General features: G+C 36.3%; 4 protein-coding genes across 5 annotated transcripts; 2 read left to right on the top strand and 2 right to left on the bottom strand.

The window, feature by feature from the left end:
- The first annotated feature begins 529 nt into the window (after nucleotides 1–529).
- LOC108844343 (ubiquitin-conjugating enzyme E2 27) lies at nucleotides 530–2,059 on the top strand. Its single transcript, XM_018617587.2, has 5 exons — nucleotides 530–828; nucleotides 1,050–1,098; nucleotides 1,413–1,572; nucleotides 1,666–1,749; nucleotides 1,840–2,059. Exons 1-5 carry the CDS (start codon nucleotides 651–653, stop codon nucleotides 1,945–1,947), a joined length of 579 nt encoding a protein of 192 aa, XP_018473089.1. The 5' UTR covers nucleotides 530–650; the 3' UTR covers nucleotides 1,948–2,059.
- A 1,710-nt stretch (nucleotides 2,060–3,769) lies between these two features.
- On the top strand, nucleotides 3,770–6,815 carry LOC108844439 (probable serine/threonine-protein kinase At1g54610). The gene is made up of 7 exons (XM_018617699.2): nucleotides 3,770–4,301; nucleotides 4,388–4,675; nucleotides 4,922–5,236; nucleotides 5,436–5,663; nucleotides 5,761–5,861; nucleotides 5,988–6,114; nucleotides 6,201–6,815. The coding sequence occupies exons 1-7, from the start codon at nucleotides 3,975–3,977 to the stop codon at nucleotides 6,528–6,530; spliced, it is 1,716 nt and encodes a 571-aa protein (XP_018473201.2). The 5' UTR covers nucleotides 3,770–3,974; the 3' UTR covers nucleotides 6,531–6,815.
- Nucleotides 6,816–7,128: 313 nt separating this feature from the next.
- On the bottom strand, nucleotides 7,129–10,449 carry LOC108844195 (pyruvate dehydrogenase E1 component subunit beta-1, mitochondrial). The gene is made up of 14 exons (XM_018617416.2): nucleotides 10,295–10,449; nucleotides 10,133–10,198; nucleotides 9,951–10,013; nucleotides 9,780–9,860; nucleotides 9,640–9,666; nucleotides 9,478–9,540; nucleotides 9,293–9,379; nucleotides 8,994–9,119; nucleotides 8,466–8,599; nucleotides 8,295–8,367; nucleotides 8,122–8,187; nucleotides 7,909–7,947; nucleotides 7,701–7,825; nucleotides 7,129–7,606 (listed from the first exon to the last, which is right to left on the bottom strand). Exons 2-14 carry the CDS (start codon nucleotides 10,184–10,186, stop codon nucleotides 7,441–7,443), a joined length of 1,104 nt encoding a protein of 367 aa, XP_018472918.1. The 5' UTR covers nucleotides 10,187–10,198; nucleotides 10,295–10,449; the 3' UTR covers nucleotides 7,129–7,440.
- Nucleotides 10,450–10,865: 416 nt separating this feature from the next.
- Nucleotides 10,866–13,736, bottom strand: LOC108844525 (uncharacterized). 2 transcript variants are annotated; one of them, XM_057004936.1, is made up of 11 exons: nucleotides 13,349–13,736; nucleotides 13,170–13,264; nucleotides 12,996–13,095; nucleotides 12,832–12,899; nucleotides 12,677–12,754; nucleotides 12,212–12,276; nucleotides 11,958–12,024; nucleotides 11,664–11,846; nucleotides 11,526–11,582; nucleotides 11,345–11,440; nucleotides 10,866–11,257 (listed from the first exon to the last, which is right to left on the bottom strand). In XM_057004936.1, exons 1-11 carry the CDS (start codon nucleotides 13,641–13,643, stop codon nucleotides 11,123–11,125), a joined length of 1,239 nt encoding a protein of 412 aa, XP_056860916.1. In that variant the 5' UTR covers nucleotides 13,644–13,736; the 3' UTR covers nucleotides 10,866–11,122. The 2 variants fall into 2 exon arrangements, with proteins under 2 accessions (XP_056860916.1, XP_056860917.1); XM_057004937.1 differs by having other exon boundaries at nucleotides 12,996–13,089.
- Between the last annotated feature and the right edge of the window lie 149 nt (nucleotides 13,737–13,885).

The following is a 13,885-nucleotide window of genomic DNA, read 5'->3' as shown; positions in this document are numbered from 1 at the left end:
AACTTTCGGTTAAGACTTGTGTAGATTTCCTATTGTTTCGTGTAATTTGAAACCTGGATTTTCTTTAATAATAGTAAAAAACTGTTTATAAAATAAGAAGGTTAAATATTAGATTTTGATAAAACATATTTAACACAAAATCAATTTTCAAATCTATGATCGAAAAAAACAAATTTTCAAATCTTTTCAAACTCTTTCAAGTCAAATAAATGGTAAGTAGAATCTATCAAATTCGAATACACAATATTTTGAATATATTCAAATCTTTAAGTGAATAACAATATATTTTAAATTATTTTACTGAAAGGATTGTTAATACAAAAATCAGTAAAACCTAGATCTTAATATTCTTTAGTAGAAACAATCTAAATTTAATAAACTAATAACATTAAGTTTAAACAAAAAAGATTAAAATCGGTAATAAAACAGTGCTAGATTATAAATTATAAAATCTAGAGAATATTAACTTTTTGATAAAAAAAAAAGAAGAGAATATTAACTTTATGCATAACTCGGAGTGAAATGAAGTGCCGGTTCGAACACCTCTGCACGAAAAGAAGCTTCTTTTAACTCAAAACACATCTTATCTTTTTTTTTTTTTCCAATTCTCTCTCTTTTGTGGGGATCATTGTTCAATTGGGATCGCGAAGATGATAGATATCAGCCGAGTCCAGAAAGAGCTCCAAGATTGCGAGAAAGACAGAGACTCCTCGGGCATCCGGGTCTGCCCGAAATCCGATAACCTTACCCGACTCACCGGAACCATCCCCGGTCCAATCGGTACTCCTTACGAAGGCGGAACCTTTCAGATCGATATCACCATTCCAGGTCTCTCTTTTTTTTTATTAGTGATGGTAAATAAAGTTTGGGGCTTTACTTGATTTTGCTTCGAATTGAGTTGAAATTACATATCCGGAAAGTGAAATTCTTCTCGATTGTGCTTCAGATTGGACTACTTTACTGTCTAGGGTTTCATATTGTATTTAGGGTTTATTATGGTCATTTCATAATCAAAAGTTTTATCTTTTTTTTTTGTTCTAATATTTCAGAAGGGTATCCCTTTGAGCCTCCAAAGATGCAATTTTCAACCAAAGTTTGGTAAGCAGATTTGATTTGACTCTCACTTCAAAGTCTGTATCTTTAGGTTTTCTGATTATGGAGATTAAATCATTGTTTATGCATAACTCTTTAAATGTTTTGGTTGTATCATATACATTTTCCTTTGGGGGTGTTTGGTTTGATAATTTTAATCCTTGGAGTTGTTTTTAAGGTTCTCTTTAACTACATTTTATCATTTCAAACTTGGTGTATGTTTTAAGTATATCAACTTTCTGTTAATTAGTAACCATATCTGGGCAATGCATTGTGTGCTAATTAATTGTGGAATTATTATCTTAACCAAACCCAAAAAGGCATCCGAATATCAGTAGCCAAAGCGGGGCAATATGCTTGGATGTCTTGAAAGACCAGTGGAGTCCAGCTCTTACTTTGAAGACAGCTCTTGTTTCAGTCCAGGCATTACTCTCTGCACCAGAGCCTAAAGACCCTCAAGATGCTGTTGTTGCTGAGCAGGTTTTTTTTACCTTTAATCATCATCGGTTATGTTCGTTTTTTTTTAATTAGTTACACTTTAAAAGCAGTTCTGTGTTTCTATAATGTTCACAGTACATGAAGAACTATCAAGTGTTTGTATCAACGGCTCGTTACTGGACCCAAACATTCGCCAAGAACTCTTCTCTCGAGGATAAAGTGAGTTTTGTTGGATATGACTATATTTTAAAGGTTTTGAGTAAAATGCAGCGTCTGGTTTGTGTACTAAAGAGGCTTGTTTTGTCGCAGGTGAAGAGACTTGTGGAGATGGGTTTTGGAGATGCTCAGGTCAGGAGTGCAATTGAATCAAGTGGTGGAGATGAGAATCTGGCGCTTGAAAAGCTCTGCTCTGGTTAGAATCTATCAAAGCAGAGGCCTCGTTTGGCGCTAGATATGATATTAATTGGGTTTATTATAACTTTATGTGTTGCGTTTCTGTTCTTGTCTGATGATAAGAGTGAACTACTTTTTTTAAAAAAGAGAATATTAAATGCAATGCTATATATCCATAAAACGAGTTTTCATCTTGCTGATCATTGGGCGTGAAGTGTGTAATTGTCAGGTTTTATTAATGCTCGATGTCTTAACTCTTGTTGATAGAGTTGGTTGGTTTATGATCGGTTTCCGTGATAGAACCGGTTATTTCTTCAATCTATATAAACCAAACCAACAAAACTGAACCATATACCAAGATGATTATAATTGAGAAAAAAATCTTGGCATATTCAGTTATCCTAAACAGGTGATTTAACTCTTTTTTCAATTATCCAAAATAGGTTATATTTGGCCAAAAATTAATTTCTTGATATATTTAAGATCAAGCTTTTACTCTGGCAAGTGATATCTATGATCCGTGAAGTAATAAAATGATTGAACCAAAACCGAACTAAAACCCACCTGGAATTCAAATTGAAAAGGATTTTAGTGTTTTTGGGTAGTTAAAACTTAAACCTTGTGTGAGAATTTGTAAGATAGAGGTCGAACCAATAAAGGCATTGCATTATGTGAACACGAAAGCTAGACGTTTAGTTTGGTTTGAAGCTCAACTACCCGTCAAGTTTAATGTTGACCATTCATTTATATCCTTCTAAAATCATTGTTTTTGAAGAAGAACTCACGGGTCTTCTTGCATAAGTTTTTGTCGTCGTCCTGGTCTTTGGTTTGTTTACATCTTTTGTTCCTTGATTGGCTCTTTGATAAAACTTGAATTTGAATTAGTCTTTGTGGGAGACTTACAACTTCAACATGTTGTCCATCGTCAACAAAGTTATACGACTTTTTTTGCTTGTATAAATTTATTTGTCATTTTCTTCAACAGCAAACGGTTACTCAAATTAATTTGTCATAGTGGATCATTCCTTGTTATAAATGATTTTGCGAAGTTCTTATTTGTCAATAAATTGCCGAATATTAATAAATTTAAAAATTGGTAATAACTGAAGTGCAGTGAGGAAGGAATCTAGAGGGACTTCATCTATTAGATTGTGGGTTGGTTTAGTTCCCGGGTCAATCTTAAAGACAAATGTCCTTGCTGGTGTATGTATGTATGTATGTATATATGGACAAATGTCCTATACAGACAAAGTAGTCTATAAAATCTCAAGGACTATTGTATGATTGTACAATTGGGTTTAGGTGAAGTGGTACAATACAAGATATCAAGTTTGTATTGTATGTTGTTGTGTTACCTAAAAGCGAAGCTGCAAAAAAATAAGATTTTTAATAATATGTTGATAAATTATATAGATAAAAAGATTAATCTGAATGATGTAAAAGAAAATAACGTGACTGAAAATTAAAATTTATAATTTGCTGAATTGTTATCTTTCGACGGAACGATGTAGCAAATTTTTAGACATAACTGAAAATAAAATATCTTTAGCGTCGTGAATTGTTCTCTTTATCGTGAAAAAATGCCACACCTTTACACAATATTTATTGGCCGAATACAACGTAGATATCTTAATTTTAATTAAAAAGAATTGATTTTAAAATTATTTTTGTCGTTGACAAAGCGGTCTAAGCATCCAAAATTAAATAATACTAATGAGATAGGATCATAAATAGACTTTTAGTTAAAGAAAAAGAAAAATACACAAAAAGTCAAAAGCGTTTGAACAAGAAAAAGAATCAACTTTTTGGGCTTCAAACATTTTACGAGTGACAAAGGCTTCATTAACAAATTGATCACTTTTGTAACTGTACTTCAGGCATGTATCTCTATGTACAAATACCAAAACTCTATGGCATGTCGTGTAAGTATTCTTCACAACTCTTTTTAGTTAGGGAGAGATGACGTCACACATCTCAGATTGACGTGAAACCACACCGTTAACTATTAACGGAAAACCACCGTGCTTCACTCCTCTCCTACGTGCCAATATATGGGCTGCGTCCTCTGCAAGAACTCCGCCGGAGCGAAAAATGAAGCTCCTCCTCCTGAAAACCTCCGCCGTGATACTACGACGGATCATTTGCCATCTTCTGTATCTGTACCGGAGGTAGAAAGAGAGAAGGACGCAGCTTCAAACCAGATTCGAACGGCAAGAACGTGGCACACCGGCGACTTCTCCGCCGGCTCCTCTCGCCGTCCGTTAAGGATGAGTCTCTCTGCGCCGGAAGGATGGCCGCCGTGGCTTATCGCTGCTTGCGGCGAATCCATCAGAGACTTCGCTCCTCGACGAGCCACCACATACGAGAAGCTCGACAAGGTAACACCATTTAATTTTAAGTATTAATCAAAACACTAATCATTAGCAGATATAAATTATAATTAATTCTTATTTATTTTAAATAGATAGGGCAAGGAACTTATAGCAATGTGTACAAAGCTAAGGATCTATTGAGTGGAGAGATTGTAGCATTGAAGAAAGTTAGGTTTGATAATTTGGAAGCAGAGAGTGTTAAGTTCATGGCCAGAGAGATTCTTGTCCTCCGACGACTTAATCATCCTAATGTTATTAAGCTTCTAGGGTTAGTTGCTTCCAGGGTTTCTTGTAGTCTCTACCTTGTGTTTGAGTATATGGAGCATGATCTCACTGGTCTAGCTGCAACTACTCAAGGTGCCAAGTTTGATCTTTCTCAGGTTTGTTGTCTTTTTCTAATTTTAAGTAGTAGTGTTGTGACAAACCAGACGGTCTACTAGAGCCAAACGTCCGTACCAGATGTCCAATTTCTCACATCTGTCTCTAATTGAGAGCGTTTAGCCGCCAGCGCGGACATCTGGTTTGGCTCTAGTAGAGCGTCTGGTGGAAAAGGACATCTGGTCCGTCATAACAAAAAAGTATATCTAGATTATTGTTAAGGTCGTTTTTTTTGTTTTGTTATTTAGGTGAAGTGCTTTATGAAGCAGCTACTATCAGGGCTAGAGCACTGTCATAGTAGAGGAGTGTTACATCGAGACATCAAAGGCTCTAATCTGCTGATAGATAACAATGGAATACTGAAGATTGCTGATTTTGGGTTGGCTACGTTTTATGACCCAAAGCAAACAATGATGACTAGTCGTGTTGTCACGCTCTGGTACCGTCCCCCTGAGCTTCTTCTTGGAGCTACCAACTATAGCACTGGCGTTGATCTTTGGAGTGCTGGTTGTATCATGGCGGAGTTACTTGCCGGCAAGCCCGTTATGCCAGGAAGAACCGAGGTAAAAAAACCAAACCTTTAGCTATCAGATACACATGTGTAGGGCCCTCTTATAATTAATGCTTCTTGGTGAGTTTGACTTTTGTCTTTGGGAACTAAACTTCATGATCTTGGGACCATATAAATGCATGTTACAACCAAAAACTAGACTATTGTTTACTGTTTTTTTTATTAACTAATTTTTTTTTTTTTTTGGTTAGGTTGAACAACTTCATAAGATATTTAAGTTATGTGGTTCCCCTTCAGATTTGTACTGGAAGAAGTACAAATTACCCAACGCTACCCTTTTTAAGCCGCAGCATCCGTACAAACGTTGTGTGGCTGAAGCATTTAATGGCTTCGCTCCATCAACTGTGCATCTAGTGGAGACGCTTCTCGCTATAGATCCTGATGATCGTGGAACTTCTACCTCGGCTTTAAACAGTGAAGTGAGAGTCATCTTTTAGGTTACTTTTGAGTTGGGAACAGAGGAGAAAAAAAGAACTTTCTAACCAAAGTTTCTATAATTTGGTATTACGTGTACAGTTCTTTACGAGTGAACCGTTAGCGTGTGATCCATCAAGTCTACCAAAATATCCACCTTCGAAAGAACTGAATATAAAGCTAAGGGACCAAGAGGCAAGAAGGTACATCTTCTTCTATGCGTTTTCTTGATGCTATTTGATAAGTAACTGATCTTTAATTTAACATTCATTCATTCAAAAAAAAAAAAAAAAAAACTGATCTTTGGCTGCATTTGTTTATTTTTCTAGGCAAAAGAATATTACTAGAAAAGCTAATGGTGTTGAAGGAGCTAGAAGAATAAGGTTACGTGGAGATCGCACTGGGAGAGCTTTTCCAGCGCCAGAAGCTAATGCTGAGAATCAAGCCAACTTAGATGTGAGCAAAATCCTCTGTTCATCTCATTTTAATACTCATGCACAAGCACAATATGTATGTAACCCTTTTCCCTCTGTGTTTTGCAGAGATGCAGAGTGTTGCCGCAAACGCATGGGAAGATCAGGAGCGAGAAGTTCCCACCACCTCACCAGGATGGTGCAGTCGGGCACCCAGTGGAAGAAGATCATCATCAGCCAAAGAAAAACTCAGTGTTTGGTGAGAAGCATGAGGCTTCTTTCGGGTCATCGAGATCACTGAAGGTTGGGGAAGGGACATCGATGAGAAAGATTTCAAACAAAGAAGGGTCTTCTTCTTCTAGAAAGTACATATGGGGGCTTAAACCTCCTCCAGCCCTTGGGCTATCTATGGACTTGCTTTTCAGGAGCAGGTCAGAGGTGTTTGGGGTCCGGAGATAAGATATGAGTTGAGAGTTTTATATTAGTGCATCAAAAATAATAGATTGGTTGAAGAAGTTCAAATTCTTTTGTAGCAGAGAATAGAAAGAGAGTGAGAGTGAACAAATGGAGATGTGGTTTGACTCTGATGTAAAAAACACAGTTCAGGTAGTTTTAGAATCCTACTTTATAAATTGTATAGTTGGTGAAATATTGGTGAAATGTGTTTTGAGGATCAATGATTGGAATGTTTCAAAACATGTTGACATCAGCTTTTTTTATTTACTTCGAGCATATTTGTTTGTCCATCTTGATGGAGATGAGGATGTTCTTTCCATCTGGATAGAGATGAGAACTGATGTTTATTTTGTGTTAAAATTGACATCATTCAAATAAATTTCAAAATTTTAGACTAAAATGACACTTATCCAAATAATTCACCTAGATGAGTATAATTAGTGAGATAAGCGATCCATCAATCTTAAGTTCTGAAAAGTTTTCACTTCATACATCATTTTTTAACAGGTGCCAAACGTATCAGAGTAACACACCAAATGGAAATAAAATTAAAATATTCCAGAAATGGCTTAATACTTGGAAATTAGAGAACATAAAACAGTAGTAGGAACAACTCTCATTAACTGGTGGGATTTGCCTGCCCAATCATTTCACAAAGAAAAAGGCAGGTGTTATGAACTCTTTCACTAGACCCCAAAAGATGTATAATTTTCAATTCGCAAAACAAAAAAAAGGAAAAATGAAAACCTCAGGCAGAGAATTAACAATAGCAAGATATCAAATAAAATCACAAGGAACGGTTGTTTTGAGCAAAAAGAGACTATCATTTTCTCCTTTTTCTTATTTTCCTTCCCTTTAAAGATCAAAGAAGAAATGTGTTGGGGGGTGGGTTTTCTGAAGATGATCATTTTCTTTATTTGGATCTGTAACAAGCTCTCTTTGCTGCTCGAACGATATCCTCTACCTGAGGAAGAGCCAATCTCTCTAGGTTAGCTGCGTAAGGCATTGGAACATCAGCTCCTGCTATCCTCTCCACCGGTGCATCCAAGTATGAAAAGCTCTCCTCTACTACCGAAGCACTGATCCCATCCACCATAACACAAACATTAATCAAATGATTCTGACACAATAGTGTGTTATAGTAATCCAAAAAAAAATTGTTCCGTTTCTAACCAGATTTCTGCACAGACTCCATGCTGAGGGAAACCTTCTTCAACTGTTACCAATCTACTCGTCTTTCTCACTGAAGCATTGATGGTTGCTCTGTCTAGCGGACGGATTGACCGCAGATTTATTACCTAATCCATTTTATTACCACAATAGGTATCAAAGCTTACGAATTTCAAGTAGAATCACAGGATAAAACTGAAAATCTTCATACCTCGGCACTTATTCCCTCTTCTGCGAGCTTCTCAGCTGCCTGGAATCATTTACATTTAAGTTATTTTCAGAGACAGAACAAAGATGAGCACCATTTTTGTAAGAATCATGCGAGGCAAAAAAATCATCGGAGAGTAATATTTGATCTATAGGGAGGAAACTTGCAAAAATGTTCTGAGTTGTGATTACTGAAAGGAGATGGTGAATGTCAAACCTTGAGGGCAAAACCGACCATCTTGGAGAAAGTTGTTATGGTTACATCCTTTCCTTCTCGTTCAATCTGTTATTAGCCAATACATCATTAAAGCATCCGACTGCTAGACTGAAGAAAAACGAAAGAAAAACAAAGAGGACGCTATATATATATATATATCAAGCGACAAGTACCTTGGCTTTGCCTATGGGAAGACAGAAACTTGAATCAAGTGCTTCTTCTGAAATTGGAAATGATTCACCATATCTGCATGACGGAACCAAATTAAGTGGGAAATGTTACGTCTGTGGCTTTAGGCTCTAGTCATATAGACAAAAAAAAATCAGATTAGGCGTACTACTTACAGTAACTCGTTTTCAAGGAAGACAACAGGGTCAGGGTCTCTAATCGCAGCTTTAAGAAGACCACGAGCATCTTCAGCTGAATATGGAGCAAGAACTTTCAAACCAGGTACTGAAGCGTACCATGCTGCATAGCACTGCAAAATGTAGAAAAAAGTACCACCATTTAATTTAATATCTAGAGATACATATACAAGGCCACAAGCAGTCGTAAACACAGACTATTCCTGGATCCTAGTATTTATCATGTTAGTTAAACAATGAATGGTACCACTACATGGACAGTGATAAAATTTTAAATACATCTATAAATCATGTTAGTCATAAATTCTAGGCTCTTCTCTAGACAGACTGAGACAGTCATGGTTTCATGTGTTCATTACAAGCTTAAAAGAGAAGACAGTTGCACATTACTGTGCTAAGAACCTTTATTATAATCAATCAGCTAAAATATCAACGTTAAAGAACAGTTCCTTGATCCTATTGTGTGAAGAAAAAGGTATGTTATACAGAATTTGCGTTAGCCTTTACCTGAGAATGCTGAGCACCGACACCAGCAGCAGCACCATTGGGTCCTCTAAAGACAATGGGTACATTTATCTGTCCAGCAGACATGTAATTCGACTTTGCAGCAGAGTTTATGATATGATCAATTGCCTGAAACAAATTCCAATAGAGATGTTTAGGATACAAATAGGGATATAAAACGAATGTCTTTGCACAACAGTGCATAATCCCTTAACGCAACAGTGATGCTAAGCCAGGTCAAGGAAAGAGGTAAAATGTAGTATTAGAAAGAAAAAAAAGAACACAAAACCAACAACGCTAACCTGCATAGAAAAGTTGAAAGTCATAAATTCTACAACGGGCTTTAAGCCAGCATAGGCGGCACCAACTCCAATTCCAGTAAATCCAGCCTAAGAAAAAAAAAAGATGACTTGTTAGAAAAATCTTCCCCTAATCTAGAAACATGGATGGACATAAGGATTACAAGAGCGAAGAAATAAAAAAAAACCTCGGTAATAGGGGTATCGTAGACTCTCTCAGGACCATACTTCTCCAAAAGGCCTTTAGTGATCTGAGAGTACATGTCAAGGGAGGGTCAGAACAAGAGAGAGAGTAAACTAGAAATTTAATCTATTTTTTTTCACACCAGGTCAAAGAAAGTAATTCTAACCTTGTAGGCACCTTGATATTGTCCAACCTAGAACAAAAAAAATAAAAAGATAAAAAAACTGAAAAAAATCAAATATCTGATGAGAAATGCCGGATGATATATCATCAATCAATCAAGTCAAGTCAGCTGAAAAAACAAACCTCTTCACCCATGACAAAAACTTTAGGATCCGCAGACATCTCCTCATCAATTGCAGAGTTTAGAGCGTCTCTGACTGTCATCTAAAACAAAGGATATATATTCATACATAAATAAATGTAAATGGCATTACACTATGTTGGAAGGCACATGAAAGTAGGTAGGGAAGTTACCTCTTTTGAACCAGCTGCATAGCTCCTTGCGGAAACCAAAGCGAATCGCGTCTTTCCGAGAGACTGTTCAAGCATCATCCATTTTCCAAAAAAAAAAAAAAAAAAAATCAGAATCTCAGAGACTCGAATGAAAATCTCAAATCGTGTATCGTCAAATGAACAGATAAAAGCAAAGGAGTTACCGAAGAAGAGAAGCCTCCTCCATCGACGGCACTTCGCCTCAAGATTCCCCACATTTTCTCTCTTACCTGTAAAACGAAAAATCAGCAGTATTAACAATCCGAGGAGGAGGAGGAGAAAGAGGAAATCGAAGATCGATTAAACGGAGAGGGGAAATGATTAACCTTAGGCTTTTTGTACGATCTAACCGCGCCGGCGGAAAAGCGTATCGGAGACGGCGGATTCGAAAGAGAGAGAAGAGACGACGACGACTCGAAGCTTGCGCGAAAGGGCACTGTTTATTTTTTTAGTTTGTTGTAACAACAACAACAAGAGGAACAACACAGCTCGATTTTAATTAGAAGAATGAGTAGAGTAGGTCTTATTCGTCTCAATTCACATGAGCCGTACGATTAGTTTCATTTTAGGTCATGATCAAATGGTTGACATTTTCTCCCTTTTTACTTTTTCTTTTTCTTTTTCTTTTCCTTTCTCAACTACTATTATTCCATCTCTTTGTCATAATGACTTAAAAAACGCTTTTTATATACGGATTGTGGAGAGACATATATTCTTAATTAATTTTTTTTTTTAAGTTTTCTTTTTATATGTGAAATTTATAGTTGACTAATGAGAATCGCAGATTCTTTTAATCTGAATTTGCTAATTAGTTTAAAACTCCACAAGAAAAAACTGAATTTATAACCAATAAAACTCCACAAGGAAAAACTATAACTAATATTCTTTTAAGTGTATATAGAAATATATTCTTTTTTTTTTGTCAACATATAGAAATATATTCATACATCGATTTGGTCTGGTTCAGATATTTTGAATATAAAAAGAAAAAAAAACAATAACCACTAGCAGGATATTATTCGTTTTGGTTGTCTTTTGGTTCCGGTTAAAAAACACCCTGACATCTGAATGATCCTCGAATTTACTAATTAGTTTACCACAAGAACAAAAAAAAACCAATAGAAACAGAAACCTTAAGTAAATCATAATCAATCTCAAGCTTGAGAGGCAGAATCGCTAGTGTTGTTAGTTTCTTTTTGCTTTCTTTCGGCTTGAAGTGATCTGCAAAGCGATTCAAGCTTATCTTTCTGATTCTTTGTCTTCTCCAACTGTTTCTTCAGTCTTTCACGCTGCTCAAATATTTTAACCAAAAGCATTGTTGTTATCTTCTATTGGTTGGTTTCATAACAACCCACAAAAAAAATGGTTCGTCTTACCTCTTCAACGAGTTCTATTAGAGTAAGATCCGATCTCTCTGTTTTGCTCTTCAGGAATGCGTTTTCTTTCCTCAGTTCTTTTATTGCTTTTGACATCTAACATCAACAGAGAGACACATGATCATCTTTTTTCAAATAAGATCACAGAAACTAGCATTTCAAAGACGTGTTTTTATTTTACCTTATCGATTTCTTGTTTGAATGTTTCAAACACTTCGTTGCTCTTCACCAACGCATCCTGTGCATTTATTTTTCATTTATATTACACAAACCTTGTGGAAGAAAGGAACTTGAAAAGGGGAAGAGAGAGAGAGCAGACCTGGAACTGCTGGAACTTCTCTCCATCAGATGTTAGCTGCACCCTCAAGTTTTTCTCAGTTGCTAAAAGCTGAGAAACTTGATCTGCGTAAACCTTCATCTGAGACTGTTCATGTATGAGTTTCTCCTCGTGCTGTTTGATTTTTAGTTCAGAAATCTGTAGCTCCAGTGTTTTCTGCTTCAACTGTTCATTTCCAAAAAAAGAAAGAAAGAAAGAGATGTTGTAAAGTAAATACATCACAAGTTAAACGATGCTTCTTCTTAGATATATAGTTTAAAGAAAGAATATACATACCCTTTGCTCATGTTGTTGTTCTGAAAGCATATATTGATCGGCCAGGTGCTTCAACTTCGTCCTTAACCTGGAGATTAAGTGTAAAAACAAAAACCCACTGATATTGACAAAGGACCTCTAAGATATAGTTTGCAGAATGTGACTGAGCCTAGTCATAACGATTTACTTATTTTGTATGAAATACATATATATGACTATAAACTTGCTACTCAACTACAATCGAATAAGTTGGTGACTGAGGTCTTTGGGCTTACATCTCATTTTCTTTTAGTTGAGAGAGGCTTTCATCCTTTTGCTCGTCCAACTTAATGCTCACATCCTATTAACCAAAGTTAATTTAGTAAGGTAACATACTACAAAGAAAAGGATGGTTTTGATTTTTTGCAAGTTTCTGACAGATCCAACAAAAAAGTAATCTGCTATCAGTCTATGACATAGTATTCATCTACGTGAAACTAACATGTGCCAATATTAATGCGGACTTTCACATGTTAACGAAGAAGAAAAAGGATAAGATTATTTTCCCTGAGCAAATAACACAGGAGACTTAAAAGAGACACTAGGGAGTAGAACGAGAGATGCATCAGGATTTTCCTAGTGAGGACAAAGATATTAAACAGTCCTTCTTACTAACAAAATACCAATGGCAAAATTTCTCAAACTTTATAACCAGCAGCAAAGATCAAAACCACTAGGAAGAATTCAAAATGTTCAACTACCTTAATTGCTTCCTGGAACTTGGTGGACAAATCTGATCTTAAAGTCTGTCCCTCAGTCGACACCCGCTTGCATTCTTCCTGTTATACAAAGGAACTAAGACACTCTATAAGGCAAACCAAGTAGAGTAAAAAAGAAAGAAGAAAGGAATGTATACCATCAACATTTTGTTTTGACGTTGTAACTCTCTACAAAGTGACTCAAGCTTGTCACGGACAGTAATAGCTACATAAAATAGAAAAGAAAGAAAAGCAAATATGTTCAAAAAGCATAGAAGAATAGAAAAGTGAGACACAAAAACAGGGTTTCTTAATTTAATACCAGAATCTCTTTCGGAAATGACTTGTTGATACTTGAGCATGAATTCAAGAAACTCCTTTTCTGATTTGAACATGTTCTTTGAACTCTTACGCTCCTGCAGCTTTCAATGAAACATCATCAACACACAGCATAAATATGATTCTGGCCCTGGCTTAAATGAAAAAAAATACAAACTTGTTTTCTGGGTTTGACCGAATCTACACTCTGAGTAGAGTCCGTTGCCTTGTCCTTGGCCAAGTTTGGATTTTGACTAGACCCTTCTGATGATACTTAACTCAAAAGCAAAACAAATAAGGTTTTAGAGACGAGAAAAAAAGCCAATTAAGAATCTATTTGTTCACATCTTCTCTTACATGTTTGAGGAGGAGGAGGAGATGATTCTTTCTGCTCTAAGCTAAGCTTGCTGGAGACCTTGCTTAGGTCATCCACCTCCTCGTCGTCATTGCCATCTGTTTCTTCACACAGAGGAACGGGGAAAGTCCTGGGCTTCTCTGCTTTCTCGATCGGGATATCATCATCATCACGATTTTGTTCGTCGGTCGCCGGAGAAACGAGAGGTTGGTCAACAGCAGCTCCGTCGTCGACGAATCCATCGGGTAAGGAGTCGACTTCGGGGAGCAAATTCGAGTGAGGTGGTGGTGACTCCATTTTGACTCCTGGATCTGGCAGCGAGCGAGCTAGCGAAGCGAGATTGAGAAGAAACCCCCAATCTCTTTTTTACAACTGTGACGGAAACTGAATATTATATTTAAGAAACAAAAAAATAAAAAACTATTAACCGAACATATATGAAGTTAAGTTTTACATGAGAGATACCAGTATCAGCATGATGTATTTCAAGTATATTCGTCACCTAATATCAACGATCCAACATATCAAAACCGATGATC

The sequence above is a fragment of the Raphanus sativus genome, chromosome 3 (assembly GCF_000801105.2).
Source record: "Raphanus sativus cultivar WK10039 chromosome 3, ASM80110v3, whole genome shotgun sequence".
Taxonomy (NCBI): Eukaryota; Viridiplantae; Streptophyta; class Magnoliopsida; order Brassicales; family Brassicaceae; genus Raphanus; species Raphanus sativus.
Note: the sequence above shows the minus strand (reverse complement) of the source record. Positions and strands in the feature narration are given on the sequence as shown.

What these genes read in the sequence shown, in the direction of transcription:
- LOC108844343 (XM_018617587.2), top strand. Translation starts at nt 651, where the DNA reads ATGATAGATATCAGCCGAGTCCAGAAAGAGCTCCAAGATTGCGAGAAA. An exon ending in CAATTTTCAACCAAAGTTTG is followed by an intron (nt 1,099 to 1,412) that starts GTAAGCAGATTT and finishes AAACCCAAAAAG; the next exon opens with GCATCCGAATATCAGTAGCC. An exon ending in ACTCTTCTCTCGAGGATAAA is followed by an intron (nt 1,750 to 1,839) that starts GTGAGTTTTGTT and finishes GTTTTGTCGCAG; the next exon opens with GTGAAGAGACTTGTGGAGAT.
- LOC108844439 (XM_018617699.2), top strand. Translation starts at nt 3,975, where the DNA reads ATGGGCTGCGTCCTCTGCAAGAACTCCGCCGGAGCGAAAAATGAAGCT. An exon ending in TTATGCCAGGAAGAACCGAG is followed by an intron (nt 5,237 to 5,435) that starts GTAAAAAAACCA and finishes TTTTTTGGTTAG; the next exon opens with GTTGAACAACTTCATAAGAT. An exon ending in AGGGACCAAGAGGCAAGAAG is followed by an intron (nt 5,862 to 5,987) that starts GTACATCTTCTT and finishes TTATTTTTCTAG; the next exon opens with GCAAAAGAATATTACTAGAA.
- LOC108844195 (XM_018617416.2), bottom strand. Translation starts at nt 10,186, where the DNA reads ATGTGGGGAATCTTGAGGCGAAGTGCCGTCGATGGAGGAGGCTTCTCT. An exon ending in CTTTCAACTTTTCTATGCAG is followed by an intron (nt 9,120 to 9,292) that starts GTTAGCGTTGTT and finishes AATTTGTTTCAG; the next exon opens with GCAATTGATCATATCATAAA. An exon ending in GGAGTCTGTGCAGAAATCTG is followed by an intron (nt 7,607 to 7,700) that starts GTTAGAAACGGA and finishes GGATGGGATCAG; the next exon opens with TGCTTCGGTAGTAGAGGAGA.
- LOC108844525 (XM_057004936.1), bottom strand. Translation starts at nt 13,643, where the DNA reads ATGGAGTCACCACCACCTCACTCGAATTTGCTCCCCGAAGTCGACTCC. An exon ending in CAACTAAAAGAAAATGAGAT is followed by an intron (nt 12,025 to 12,211) that starts GTAAGCCCAAAG and finishes CTTAATCTCCAG; the next exon opens with GTTAAGGACGAAGTTGAAGC. An exon ending in AGAAGTTCCAGCAGTTCCAG is followed by an intron (nt 11,583 to 11,663) that starts GTCTGCTCTCTC and finishes ATAAATGCACAG; the next exon opens with GATGCGTTGGTGAAGAGCAA.